Genomic DNA, 13,954 nt, shown 5'->3' on the forward strand with positions numbered 1-13,954 from the left:
TCAAGACAGTATGGTACTGGCACAAAAACAGAAATATAGATCAATGGTACAGGATAGAATGCCCAGAGTTAAACCCACGCACATATGGTCACCTAATTTACGACAAAGGAGGCAAGAACATACAATGGAGAAAGGACAGCCTCTTCAATAAGTCGTGCTGGGAAAACTGGACAGCTACATGTAAAAGAATGATATTAGAACACCATCTAACACCATACACAAAAATAAACTCCAAATGGATTAAAGACTTAAATGTAAGACCAGACACTCTAAAACTCTTAGAGGAAAACACAGGAAAAACACTCTTTGACATAAACCACAGCAAGATCTTTTTTGACCCACCTCCTAGAGTAACGGAAATAATAACAAAAATAAACAAATGGGACTTAATCAAACTTAAAAGCTTTTGCACAGCAAAGGAAACCATAAACAAGACAAAAAGACAATTCTCAGAATGGGAGAAAATATTTGCAAATGAAACAATGGACAAAGGATTAATTTCCAAAATATACAAATAGCTCATGGAGCTCAATATCAAAAAAACAAACAATCCAATTAAAAAATGGGCAGAAGACCTAAATAGACATTTCACCAAGGAAGACATACAGATGGCCAAGAGGCACATGAAAAGATGTTCAACATCACTAATTATTAGAGAAATGCATATCAAAACTACAATGAGGTATCACCTCACGCCAGTCATGATGGCTATTATCAAAAATCTAGAAACAGGGCTTCCCTGGTGGCACAGTGATTGACAGTCTGCCTGTCGATGCAGGGGATGCAGGTTTGTGCCCCGGTCCAGAAGATCCCACATGCTGCAGAGCAGCTGGGCCCGTGAGTCATGGCCGCTGAGCCTGCGAGTCCGGAGCCTGTGATCCGCAGCGGGAGAGACCACAACAGTGAGAGGCCTGCGTACCACAAAAAAAAAAAAAAAATCTAGAAACAATAAATGCTGGAAAGGGTGTGGTGAAAAGGGAACCCTCCTGCACTGTTGGTGGGAATGTAAATTGATATAACCACTATGGAAAACTGTATGGAGGTTCCTTAAAAAACTAAAAATAGAACTACCATATGACCCAGCAATCCCACTACTGGGCATATACTCTGAGAAAACCATAATTCAAAAAGAGACACGTGGGCTTCCCTGATGGCGCAGTGGTTAAGAATCCGCCTGCCAATGCAGGGGACACGGGTTCAAGTCCTGGTCCAGGAAGATCCCACATGTCGCGGAGCAACTAAATCAGTGTGCCACAACTACTGAGCCTGTGCTCTAGAGCCCGTGAGCCACAACTACTGAGCCCACATGCCACAGCTACTGAAGCCTGCACGCCTAAAGCTCGTGCTCCACAACAAAGAGAAGCCACCGCAATGAGAAGCCCACACACCGCAATAAAGAGTAGCCCCCGCTCACTGCAACTAGAGAAAGCTCATGCGCAGCAACAAAGACCCAAAGCAGCCAAACATAAATAAATTTTAAAAAGAGAGACATGTACCACAATGTTCACTGCAGCACTACTTACAACAGCCAGGACATGGCACCAACCTAAGTGTCCATCGACAGATGAATGGATAAAGAAGATGTGGCACATATATATAATGAAATATTACTCAGCCATAAAAAGAAACGAAATTGAGTTATTTGTAGTGAGGTGGATGGACCTAGAGTCTGTCATACAGAGTGAAGTAAGTCAGAAAGAGAAAAATACCGTATTCTTACACATATATATGGAATCTAAAAAAAAAGAAAATAATGGTACTGATGAACCTAGTTGCAGAGCAGGAATAAATATGTAGACACAGAGAATGGACCTGAGGACATGGGGTGGGAGGGGGAAGCTGGGGCAAAGTGAGAGTAGCATTGACATATATACACTACAGAATGTAAAATAGTTAGCTAGTGGGAATAGCAGCATAGCGCAGGGAGATCACCTCTGTGCTTTGCGATGACCTAGATGGGTGGGATAGGGAGGATGGGAGGGAGGTTCAAGAGGGAGGGGATATGGGGACATATGTATGCATATGGCTGATTCACTTTGGTGTACAACAGAAACTAACACAGTATTGTGAAGCAATTATACTCCAATAAAGATCTATTAAAAAATAAACAAAATAAAATAAGCTACAAGGATATATTGTACAACAAAGGGAATATAGCCAGTATTTTATAACTATAAATGAAGTATAACCTTTAAAAACTGTGAATCACTATATTGTACACCTTTAACTTATATAATATTGTACAGCAACTACAATTTTTTTTAGTTTAATATAAATAACTAACTAACTAAATAAGTCCTACTGTGTGCTGCCTGGAGAGGCTGGGAATTTTCAAAAACCAGCTAGGCTATGCTTCTTTTTAACAGACCTTCCTTCAGCTTCTCTCTCTCCTCTAGCTTTCTGCTATGACCAGCCAAAAAAAACCCAGCTAGCACATTTAACACTCTGCCTGGAAATCTCCTTGGCTACATCATCCAGTTCATTAGGTACATTTTCTACCTTCCACTTTACTACAGCCAACAGTGTTGCTAAACTTTGTCAACGCATAACCAGTTTCCAAGATTTTTCTCACTTCCCTTTAAACCCTCACCCACAGCCTCCTCAAAGGTCATCAGACTTTTAGAAACAGTTCCTTAAAAGCTCTTCAAGCTTTCACTAGCATTCCCTTCAAAGTCCTTCCAGCTGCCACCCACTGCTCCATTCCATTTGCATTTCTGAAAGCCAAGCCCACCAGATAGATTAAACCATTCACTCATTTGCTCATTCAATAAATATTTACTGAGTACCTATTACATGCCAGAAAGTTTCTGAAGGACTGCCTAACGGAACTTTCATTCTAGTAGGGGAAGAAAGACAATAAGTGAAAAAGTAAATATGCAGCATATATGTCTGATGGTGAAAAGTGCTATGGAGAAAAACAAAGCAAGATTAAGGTAGTTAGAAGTATGGGGAGTAGAGGATAAGGGAAAGGATGGTTAAGAAAAAACTCAGTTAAGTTCACATTTGAACAAATGAAGGAGCAGAGAAATGCGGCTCTCTAATCCCTTTGCACTTCAGGCACAAGTATATAAAAGTCCCAAGCACAGATGTACTTGCCTTGAAAGACAGCAAGGCCAGTACGGTTGGAGTAGAGGCAGAGCGAAGAGTAGATGAGGTCTAAAAGGCATAAGAGGGCACACAAGACCAGATGATGTCTTATGGGCATTAAAAAGATTTTGGTTTTTACTAGAAGGTAAGAAACCACTAGATGGTTTTAAACTTAACAGTGAGCAAAGGGTTACTCTGGCTCAGGTGGCAGCAGTAGAAACAGTAGGAAAGGATGACATTCTAAATACATTTGAAGGCACAGTCCATAGCATTTGCTGATGGACTGAAAGTTAATAAAGTTGGAGAATGTCAGAGTGGCATTCAGTGCTCCTCCAAGGCTGGCAGAGAAACCACTGATGACTCGGCCAAGATTTCTGATATCTTTGCATTTCCGTCTCCCTCTTAGTTATGTCCACTTCTCCTTCTCTGCTACTTATCTCAAGGGTAGGGAACCAAACTGCATCATAGATGAAGAAGAAACAGAAATTATTTTCTAAGTTATAATGACATTTTAAATATAATACACTTAAGAGACAGCAAATATACAAATCAAATGCTAAATCTTTTTTTTTTTTTTTTTTTTTTTTGGCGTTACACCGGCCTCTCACTGTTGTGGCCTCTCCCGTTGCAGAGCACAGGCTCCGGACGCGCAGGCCCAGCAGCCATGGCTCACGGGCCCAGGCACTCCACGGCATGTGGGATCCTCCTGGACCGGAGCACGAACTCGTGTCCCCTGCATTGGCAGGTGGACTCTCAACCACTGCGCCACCAGGGAAGCCCTAAATCTTTTTACCTCCAAGCCCTCTGCATTGGGAGCGCTGAGCCTTAGCCACTGGACCACCTGGGACGTCCCAAAATGGTCTTTTTAAAAACCCATACTAAAACCCGTATGTCTCACATGGAAAGTGCTCCATCATATATTTAGTGAAAGGTGAGTAGCAGAACAAACTGTCTGATATAATCTCATTTGTGGGGGAAATACATCCATATATTTATTTATCTATCTATCTATTATCTGTGCTTCTGACCAATTGGCTATAGATTAGGGGTTCCAACAACCCCCTCCTACTCAGGATGCCAATCCCAAATCCAGGTTATTAACTATACTTCTGACCAGCTGGCTATAGATCAGAGGTCCCCACAACCCCCTCCTTAGGTTCAGCTGCTAGAGTGGCTCACAGGAACATTTTACTTGCTAGATCACCGGTTTATTATAAAAGGATATAACTCAGGAACAGCCAGATAGAAGAGACGCATAGGGCAAGGTATGTGGGAAGGGGTACGGGGCTTCCATGCCCTCTCCAGGCACGCCACTCTCCCTGCACCTCCACATGTTCACCAACCTGGAAACTCTGAACCCTGTCCATTTGGGTTTTTTTTTTTTTTTTTTTTTTTTTTTTTTTTGCAGTACGCGGGCCTCCCACCGCCGCGGCCTCTCCCATTGCGGAGCGCAGGCTCAGAGGCCATGGCCCACGGGCCCAGCCGCTCCGCGGCACGCGGGATCCCCCCGGACCGGGGCACGAACCCGCGTCCCCCGCATCGGCAGGCGGACTCCCAACCACTGCACCACCAGGGAAGCCCCATTTGGGTTTGTTAATGGAGGATTTATTACATAGACATGATTGATTTAGGCAATGGCCATTGGCAACTGAATTCAATCTCCAGCCCTTCTCTCCTTAGAGGTAGGAGAATGGAGGGAGTGAAAGTTCCAACCCTCTAATCACATGGATGGCTTTCCTGGCAACCAGCCCATCCTTAGGTTACCTAAGGGCTTTCCAAAAGTCACCTCATTAAATATAAAAGACACCATTATCACTCATTAACACAGGAAATTCCAAGGGTTTTAGGAGCTGTGAGCCAAGAACCAAAGACAAAGACCAAATATATATGAAAAATATAAAACAGAGATAATGACAGTACCTACTTCATTGAATTTTGAGTACCTGCCACTGATAAGGCATGTAACGTCCCAGCAAAGTGCCTGACACATAGAAAGTAATCAATAAATTACATATTGCTATTATCTGTACATCTTTTCTTCCCCACAAGACTGTAAGCAATGTAAGAGCAAGAACTCTGCCGTTACTGTCTGCTTTGAGCCTGTTTTTCACGTGTAAAATGGGTATCACTGTATTACTACTACATAGAATTGCACCAAATAAGATAACTCAACAAATTCCAGCACAGTGTCCAGCTTAAAATGCTCAATAAACATTAACTATTATTATCCCATACTTTTGTTTCTTTGTAATGACTAACAGAGATTCTTGTGTATGTGCCAAACCTGGGTGGGCTTTCCAATTCTCCTAGTTGGGTGAACCCGGGTTCATTACCTCACCTCAGTTTCCTCATTTCCATAAGGCTGATGACACATATAACACACATTCAATACTTAATACAGTATGTGGCACCCAGCGGATGCTTCATAAATATTAGGCCAGCTCCCCTCCCCGTCTCTTCTTCTTTTTCCCCTAAAGTTACATGCTCTGGGCAGGGAGATGGCCGGCAACCTGACAAGTAGGGAAGAAACGGACCTCGGGGCGAGAACTTCCGAAGTTTGCGTATGCACCCACCCCTCCGTATTTCAGCCTCTGCTACCGTCTTGAAGGGACTCCGAGTTAAGGGGTCTGCTGCATTACGCTCCTCGGAGCACATTTTCTCTCCACCCTCTGCCCTCACCTCGAAACCTCGCTGCCCCAGTCTCTCCACACACACCCTACCCCACCCCCACCCCCGCCAGCCTGCCTGCCTTCCGCCCCCATTTTCTCTCCACCCTTCCCAAACCCCATTTTTCAACCTTCTTCAGACTCCAGCCCCTCTCTCCGCTGAATAGCCAAAGCTATTCGTTCTCGGTCCCCGAGTCTATCTCCACATCACATCCAGGTCCTCCCAAACTCCTCACTTCTCACACCTCCGGGCCTCTAACCCCTCCCCCAACACCCTCTCTCGCCTCAACGCCCTTACCTGCGTTTTCCGCCTCTTCAGCGCCGCCGCGTCCAGCCACACGCCGCAGGCCTCCTCCTCCTCCGGGCCTCTGCGCCTCATGGCCGCTGAGGAGACGAAGACAACGGGATAACGGAGTGGGGGTCCGGCCGCCTCAGGGTACCGCCAAAACTGACTCCGCCGACGTCCGAATCTCGCGCCAACGCTGGGAGCGGAGCTACGCCGCGGCCGCCCCCGCTCAGGCACCGCCCCCAGCGTCAGCTCCGCCCCGGCCCAAGCCCCGCCCCTTCCCTAAACCCTGCCCGCCTGACCCCTTAATGTTACCAAGGCCGCGTTCTTGCTGGTTTTCTCATTCAGAAGTTGTATTCCAGAACTGTGCTGTGTGAACGCGTTCGCGACACTGCACAAGGAATGCACATTTTCTTTTTGCTGAGTTAGTTGCACTTTCTTACTGATAACTATCAGGGCTCAGGGTTTTCCTTGTCTTATCGCTGAATCCTCAGGAACATCTCAAAAGGAAGAGGAGAGGAGGCTCTGATCCGCCAACTGCAAAGCTGGGGTCCTCAGTGCTACCTTAGATGGATTACTTTTGTAATTCAAAACAAGAAACAAAAAGCTAAGGATAACTATGAAACCTCATGGAAGAGGATTTAGAAAACGTTAAGTAGAATAAAACTAAAAATTTGCAGTCAAGAATTAGCTTTCAGTATTGCTTTTCTCGCTTACTGTGTGGCCTTGGATTTTAAAGAGGATCAAATAAGGTTTGTGAAAGTACTTTGTAAATTCTGAGAGCCCCTCAGAGATGCAGAAATGCTGGCAACCATAACCACAATCTCCATAGATGTACTATATGTATAACAGGATATTTTAGCAGTGGAATGACATTTCTTATTCATTCAGGGGTTTTTTTGCTTTTCTTACCTGTACTTCCTAATTTTCCTTCACTGTACGTATATTACCATACATTGCTTATGTACTGTGGAAAAGGCAACACTGTAAATATTAACATATAAAAATATCATAAAAGTTAACATATAAGATCTTCCTTGATTGAAAAACCAAAAAGTGAAATCTTTGTCAAATCATGTATTTTAAAACACATTCTTTTCACTTCTAAAACTTATTTAGTAATAAAACTGCCCCACCTTTCCTACCAAAAAAAAAAAGTTCACATATATAGTGAATAAGACCCCAACCCCACCCCCAGGCAAAGATAAGACAGGATCTGTCCCCTCCTCCCTATGCCCACCCCCAGCCTCCCCATGAAAACCTCCTCCAACACAGTGAACAGATTCAAGGGGCACCAGGGCTCCCTCTCTAGGATAGGAGACAAAAAGCAAAGAGGCAGCTCTTATCACAGTCACTTTATTGCATCCAGGACATCAGAGTCCAGACTACTCCTAATTCCAGCCGCAGTGAACTCCTTCTTCCATACCTCTTGGCCTTTGGACAGGTTTTTCCCTCTACCTGGAATGCCCTTCCTCTTCTCCATCTGTAAACTCCTATTCACCCTCCCCAACCCAAGACCCTGAGGATCCCAGGCAACACTAATTATTCCCTCCTCAGTGCTTCCCCTGACAGTTCATTCCGATATTAAAGCCTTTACCATCCTGCATTGATCCACGGAGCCCAGTCAGTGGCCTGCCTCTGAGCAGAGGCCCAAGAAACACTGAATGGATAAACACTGAATCATGAACAAGGGAACCAGGAAAGACACTGGGAACAGGATGTGTGGGACGCAGAAGCCAGAGCTAGGAGGGTCAGGGCTCACTGTCTGGGATAGTGGCTGAAGAGGTATGGGGCACTGGATGGGATCCATTTCTACCTGGCACAATCTTCTATCTTTGGGGGCTCTCTGCAGCACCAAAACTTCAGGCTGGGGTTCAAGAATGGTAAGATCCTGCACACATTTTGGGCCTGTCCTTTCCCTATCCACCAGTGAAATCTGGGTAGAGGGCAGTTGCTGACCCTTCCTCTATCTCTCAGCTCAGATTTGACTCTGACCTAAATCCCAACTTCACCCCCTCCCAGATAATCTGGAAGGCCCAGGCCAGGGTCTTGGCCCCAGCTGATCCTCCATCCTCACCCCTAAGTGAGAGGCAATGGGGGGAGGCAAACCAGGGTGCCCCACATCTTTCTCTTTCCCTCTCCCAGGGCAGGGAGCTGGGGCAGGCCCTGAAGTGGACCCCAGCAGCTCCAGTCAATCCTCAAATCCAAGGACTGGCCAGTGCCCCCCTTGGCAGCTGAGGCGTGCACAGAGAAGTCACTGAGGGCCAGACACAAGCAATTTTACCAGGCCTTGTTCCCATCTGGAGCCAAGCCCGGACCCTTGGGCCCCCACTATACCTCCCTCCCTAAAAGCTGCCACCCTCCTTCACTGGGTCTTCCGATCAAGACTGAGTTTGCGCCGTACCAGCTGGCTCAGAAGGAATGCAGTGAGGATGCTGCTGCCTACAGTAAGCAAGAAGAGGCCGGAGAAGTTGTGGGGCCAGCGGGTATGCAGAGGCTCATAGATGGGCCGCCGGGCCTCGTAGTCCAGCGCCACGGCCTCCAGCTGAGCCAGTGTGCACAGCACCAAGAAGACATGGAAGAGCTGGTGGCCCTGCCCAAAGACATGGCAGCTGCCAGGGAACCAGCGCTCAGGCACGAAGGCAGAGAAGAAAGTGGCAGCCAGCAGAAAGAAGACCACCTGGCATTTGTGGTAGAGAAGAGCCGGGTCGTCCATGGCAGGGTTGGGGGACACGAGGATGCGGTGCACCACGGGGCTGATGTCCAGTGCGTAGGCCAGCGCCGAAGGCATCTCCTGGCAAGTGCGGCCCAGCAGGCCGGGCTTCTGGATGTACTTGTTGTAGCAGGAGCCAGCGCAGGAAAGCCAGGCGAGAAAGGCAGCCATGGGCAGGTAAAAGGTCTGTACCTGGGCATGCCAGGCGGGCTCAATGGCGTAGTAGAAGTGTGCCAGGGCACTGCCAAACTGGTACACAGCCACACCCACGTAGTCCAGGAAGAAGAAGCTGTAATGCCAGAACTCGGACTTGGCCTGCAGGAGGTGAGCCAAGGCACTGAGGGAGAGGTAGGTGACGGAGGCAAGAACAATGATGAAGAGGGGCAGGGCGTGCAGGTCTCCCCGGAAGTCCACGGTCCCCACAAAGATGGCCAGCCGCAGCAGCAGCACCAGGGCCGCCAGCAGGTGGGTCCAGACGTTCACCGCCTCGTTGTGCTGCTGGAACAGTGTGCGGAAGTAGAAGCGCCAGGTCCTATGCAGCGGCCGGTAGCCCACATAGATGTATGGCTTCCAGAAGATGGGCGGCACCTCGGCTCGGTCCACCGTGAACACAGGCTCTGGCTGCACAGACGGCCGAGGCATCTGGTGGACCTGCCGCAAACTGGGCAGGAGGTGGCTGAGCTTCTGGGCCACCACTGTGGCCATGGCTGTGGGTGGGGCGAGGAGCTGGGAGAGAGGCCCGAGCAAGGTCAGGGGGCTGGTGTCCTCACCCTCCTGCCCCATGAGCAGCAGCTGGGGGGCTGTGCTCTTCCCCACCCCCTTATCCCTACACTGAGTTTAAGAGGAGGGGAGTTGTCCTAAGGGAGAGCTCAGCTCTGACTCATGATTGTTCTTCTCCCTGATGTATCTCAAGTGCCTAGAACAGTGCCTGGCACATAGTAGGTGTTCAGTAAATGTTTGAGGCATGTGTTAAAGAGGCTCACTATGTCATCCTACTTCTTTCCAGTCCAGGCTCTATACAGCAACCCTCACTGTTTTCTCCTGTGTTCATGTTGCCATCAGTGTTTACCTGACAATGACCTTGCTAACAGACCTGCTGCCTCTACCTTTAACTCCTTCAGAGTGGCCAGGGTCTGCCATTGACCCTCCATCACCCTACATGATCTGGTCCCTACTACCTTTCCTAGCCTTATTACTCAACCACAGTGCATTTCACATCCAGCCAGAGCCTCATCAAAACCGTGGGCCTGCTATTTCACATGTCTATAGCTCTGCACAAGCTATTCCCTCCATCTGAGCCATTTACCTCATCTTGCCCATCTGGCAAACTCCTATTCATCCCTCAAAACCCATTTCTTCTGTGACACTTTCCCTGGAGGTCCTCCGATGATGATCCCTCTAACTTGAGTGCCTACAATCCTTTGACCATTATAATACTTCTCACGGGCATTAAATTGTTAATGTGAGCTCCTCCAGGGTAGGCAGTTTGTCTTATTATTTTGTGAACCCCTGGTGCTTAGCAGGTAGCTGGTGCTCAATGTTTGTTGAATGAAAAAACAACATAATAGCATCCTGATAATACTTCATAGCCTTCAAGGCCCAACTCGAAAAGCCACTTTTTTCCCAAAAGACCCTAGTAACAACTGATCCTATAAAAACAGCCCTTTCCCTCAGCCATACCCTCACTCAAAAGTTCCCCCCTCCAGCCCTTCCACCATTGCTAATTGCAAATAAATCCAGTCTAACCCCTCACCTGGCATTCAAGACCCCATGACCTGCTCCCACCCTCATTTCCCACCTAACCCAAATGTCAGACCCTGTGCCAACTTCCTTTCCCTCTACTGAAATCCTTTAAAACCAGTACAAGCTGCCACCTCCAGGGGACTTCCTTAATGCCCCCTTACTTCTCCCTGTGGGAGATCTATAATGGGTTATACAATTTAGCATTTAAAACACATTCATTCATTTAGCAAACACTTACTGAGCCCCTTCTCTGCTTCATGTCCTGTGCCGGGTCTCAAAGGTGGGGGTGGGCAGGAGAGTAGAAAAGAATTTGATCCCTACCTTCAGGAACTTCATGATATGGTAGAGGTAACAGAGAGGAAAACAAAGCATAGCAAATGCTTACACAGCATGTGCTATGTGTCAGTGTCTTAAGCACGTTATGCATATTTGACTCATTTAAGCATCATAGCACCCTATCAGATAGGTACTATCATTATGCCCGTTTTTCAGATAAGGAAACTGAGGCACAGAGAAGTTAAGTATCCTGCCTAGGAAGTGGCAGAGGCATGATATAAACTCAGTTTGCAATCTTAACCACTTCCTTAAACTGCCCTTTGCAAAACAAGGTGGCAAGTACTATTAATCATTTCATAATTATAAACTGCTTTTGCCTGGTACCAATTACTTAATTCAGGCTTATCATTATTCACTGTTTCATTCATTAAATCAAATATCTGTTGAAAAACTAGCCAGACAACTAGCTAGACAGACAACTCCCCTCCCTCAGATTCTCCCCCAAGAAGCTTATTGGACTCAGCAGCCAGATGTACTCTGTCCATCGTTCATCAGATATTTATGGCAACTTCCTTTGCACCAGTCATTCTAAGAGGCAAGAAGATCTGCACTCAAGTTCCCCGCCACCAGCAGCACCGTGATCACCCCCAAAGCCACCCAATAATTCGCACATGGTCCAAGTAAATGCAATGAGCTTGCTATGCAAAGGCAACATCAAGACAAGCCCCCAGCCCACACACCTCCACACCCCGAGCCTGATTTGCATCCCTGAGCTCCTCCTGCATTACATTCTGGAGTCAGCTCTGGTCTCTGGCCTTTCCTCATCTGGTAGGGAGGAAAGAATTAAATGTCATTACACCACTACTTTCTATTCCCATACAGCCTGGCAGGTTTAGGAAGAAGACCTTGCTAATGAACTAATTAGTGGGGCCACTTCTGTCCAGAGCATAAGAACTCCCCTGGTTGAGGAGCCAGCACTGGATTTCTTCTCCTCCCCAAGAGACAGGGCTTTAGCCTCAACAGTCTGGCCTCTACCCTTGTCTACAACTTCGTCTTCCCAACTCAGAACTTCAGGGGACCAGAAAAGGCCTCTGAAAGCATCTCGCAGCTCTTTTGTTTTACATTGAGAAAACAAGAGCCCAGAGACAGCAAGCCCTTCCCCAGAGTTGCCCAATCCAGCCACGTTTCCATTCCACCATGAGGGCAAAGACCAGGGGATGATGACATTCGATGGTGCCTTAGTTCCTGAGTCCCTGTGATCTGTTAAGTCCAGTCCGATGCTCCACATCCCACTCTTAGAACTTCCCAAGTAATAACAGCATATTAAAGGCTCGGAGAAGGTCTGCACCAAAGAAGCCTGCTTTACTTTGTTGAACCTACATTTGCCAAGCTTACATGACCAAGGATTCCTTTCCCAGTAATGATTATATTATAAAGCTAACTGAAATGTAGTAAGTGTTTACTATATGCTCACTCTTCATAGCCTTGTTGCAATTAATTCTCATAACTAGCCTGTGAGGTAGGTATTACTATGCCCATTTTGTTGTTGAGTGAAATTCAGAGAGGTTGGGAGCTCCTTAGCCAAGGCCATACAGAGAGAGGGAGAGGGAGAGAGAGAGATGGAGCCAGGATCCGGACCCAGCTCCCCGACTGCAAAGCACAGATACTCGCAGCCACTCCTGCTGCCCTGCTTCTTGTCACACCTAACTGCATCCCAAAGAACTACTTTGGAAAACACTGGTCTAAAGCAGGCAACTAGGTCCTTTCCCATAAATTATTTCCTTAGGCTTCTAGCAACTGACTTGCATCCAGGGACCTCAGACTCACCCAGTTGCCAGCTACCCACTCTCTCTGCACCAATGAAGCCCTGGCTCACAGCTACCTCCTCAGGTGGGCGATAGCTCACTTGCAGCCCTTCCCCTCCCCCAGACACAGTGGGCCCTAAGCACAGAACCCAGAGGCTGCATACTGGGATGACAGAGGTCAAGTTGCCCTATTTCCTTTAGACCTTTAGACCAGTGGCCCCATTCCATTTGAATAGCTCTATTTTCAGAGTTAGTTCCCATCTCCTGACTCCATGGAAAGGGGCACTGGATCCAGGGGAAAGAAGCAGGGGCAGGAGTCTAGCAAGAGCCAGAAGGATGAGGGTGAGTATTCAGAGGGCACCCTCAGGGCATCCTTTGAGTAGTCTGCCCACCAGGCTGCCAGAACCTGGCTGTTCCAGGCATCCCACCCCAATCCAGTACACCTCCATGGCCCCCCTCCAAGTCTCCCTAATTGCACTGGTTACCTAAGGATTTCTCTTGAACCCAGGGGCTGATGACTTCTGCTGTGGAACAGGGCAAATTCGCCAGATGCCAAGCACTGGGTGGCACTTCCACAGGTGAGGGTCACTAGGGGTGGGGCTTCCAGGGACTGTAGGGGTCTTGTGTGATGTCACCAGAGGGTGGGGCTAAAGACAACCTCCACCCTCTCCCCTCCCCCAATCACCACTCCCACGTTGGTCAAATCCAGGCTAAACTCTGCATCCCTAGCCAGGCCTTAGCTGCAGAAGGAAGCTCGTGGTTAACCTTGGCATGAAACATTTGGGGAAACTGAGGGCTAGCTGAAATGTTGTGACTTACCCAAGATCACACAGCAAGGCGGGCAAAGCTGGGCTGAGACCAGGTGTCCAGGGCCTGGTTCACGGATGTGAGGCAAACTTGATTGGCTTCTGTCCTCTACAGACTGGGAATCACAATGAAAGGAAGTTAGGAACCAAGGAGAAAAGAGACACTATAAAGGCTCATGAAGGAGATGGACTTCAGATTTGGACAAACCAGGCTTGACTCCTGATTCCATAACATACTAGCTGTGTGACCTAAGACAAGTGTCTCACCTTCTCTGATCCTTCTCTGATCCTCAGCTCCCACATAAGAATTATATTATCTACCTCATAGATTGCTACAAAGATTAAATTTATGAGGACAGTTTTAGCACTGTTTAGGGATTCAATAAATGATTCCTATTATTAGTATTAATTACTAATAGTAGTAGTAATTATTATTATTAAGAGTAGTGGTATTTGAAGTATCCCCAGCCTGAGTATTAGTATTTAAAATATTGCCAGCTTGAAAAATTTACTTGGGGTTCTCTAAAAAACTCGGTCCTCTTTTAGCCCTTGATAGCTGGTTCCACTGGGTT

At 47.3% G+C, this 13,954-nt stretch overlaps 2 protein-coding genes across 2 annotated transcripts in view; both read right to left on the reverse strand.

Annotated features, from left to right (window-relative positions):
- AUNIP (aurora kinase A and ninein interacting protein) overlaps positions 1-6,220 on the reverse strand; it is a 32,916-nt gene extending 26,696 nt beyond the window's left edge. Inside the window, exon 1 of the mRNA XM_065880812.1 lies at positions 6,052-6,220. Within this exon, the coding sequence (XP_065736884.1) occupies positions 6,052-6,132 (81 nt within the window). The 5' untranslated portion in view covers positions 6,133-6,220. The remainder of the gene's footprint in view (positions 1-6,051) is intronic.
- A 1,165-nt stretch (positions 6,221-7,385) lies between these two features.
- Positions 7,386-13,489, reverse strand: PAQR7 (progestin and adipoQ receptor family member 7). The gene is made up of 2 exons (XM_065893506.1): positions 13,396-13,489; positions 7,386-9,478 (listed from the first exon to the last, which is right to left on the reverse strand). The coding sequence occupies exon 2, from the start codon at positions 9,455-9,457 to the stop codon at positions 8,405-8,407; it is 1,053 nt and encodes a 350-aa protein (XP_065749578.1). The 5' UTR covers positions 9,458-9,478; positions 13,396-13,489; the 3' UTR covers positions 7,386-8,404.
- Between the last annotated feature and the right edge of the window lie 465 nt (positions 13,490-13,954).

This window comes from Phocoena phocoena, chromosome 1, assembly GCF_963924675.1.
Source record: "Phocoena phocoena chromosome 1, mPhoPho1.1, whole genome shotgun sequence".
Lineage (NCBI taxonomy): Eukaryota > Metazoa > Chordata > Mammalia > Artiodactyla > Phocoenidae > Phocoena > Phocoena phocoena.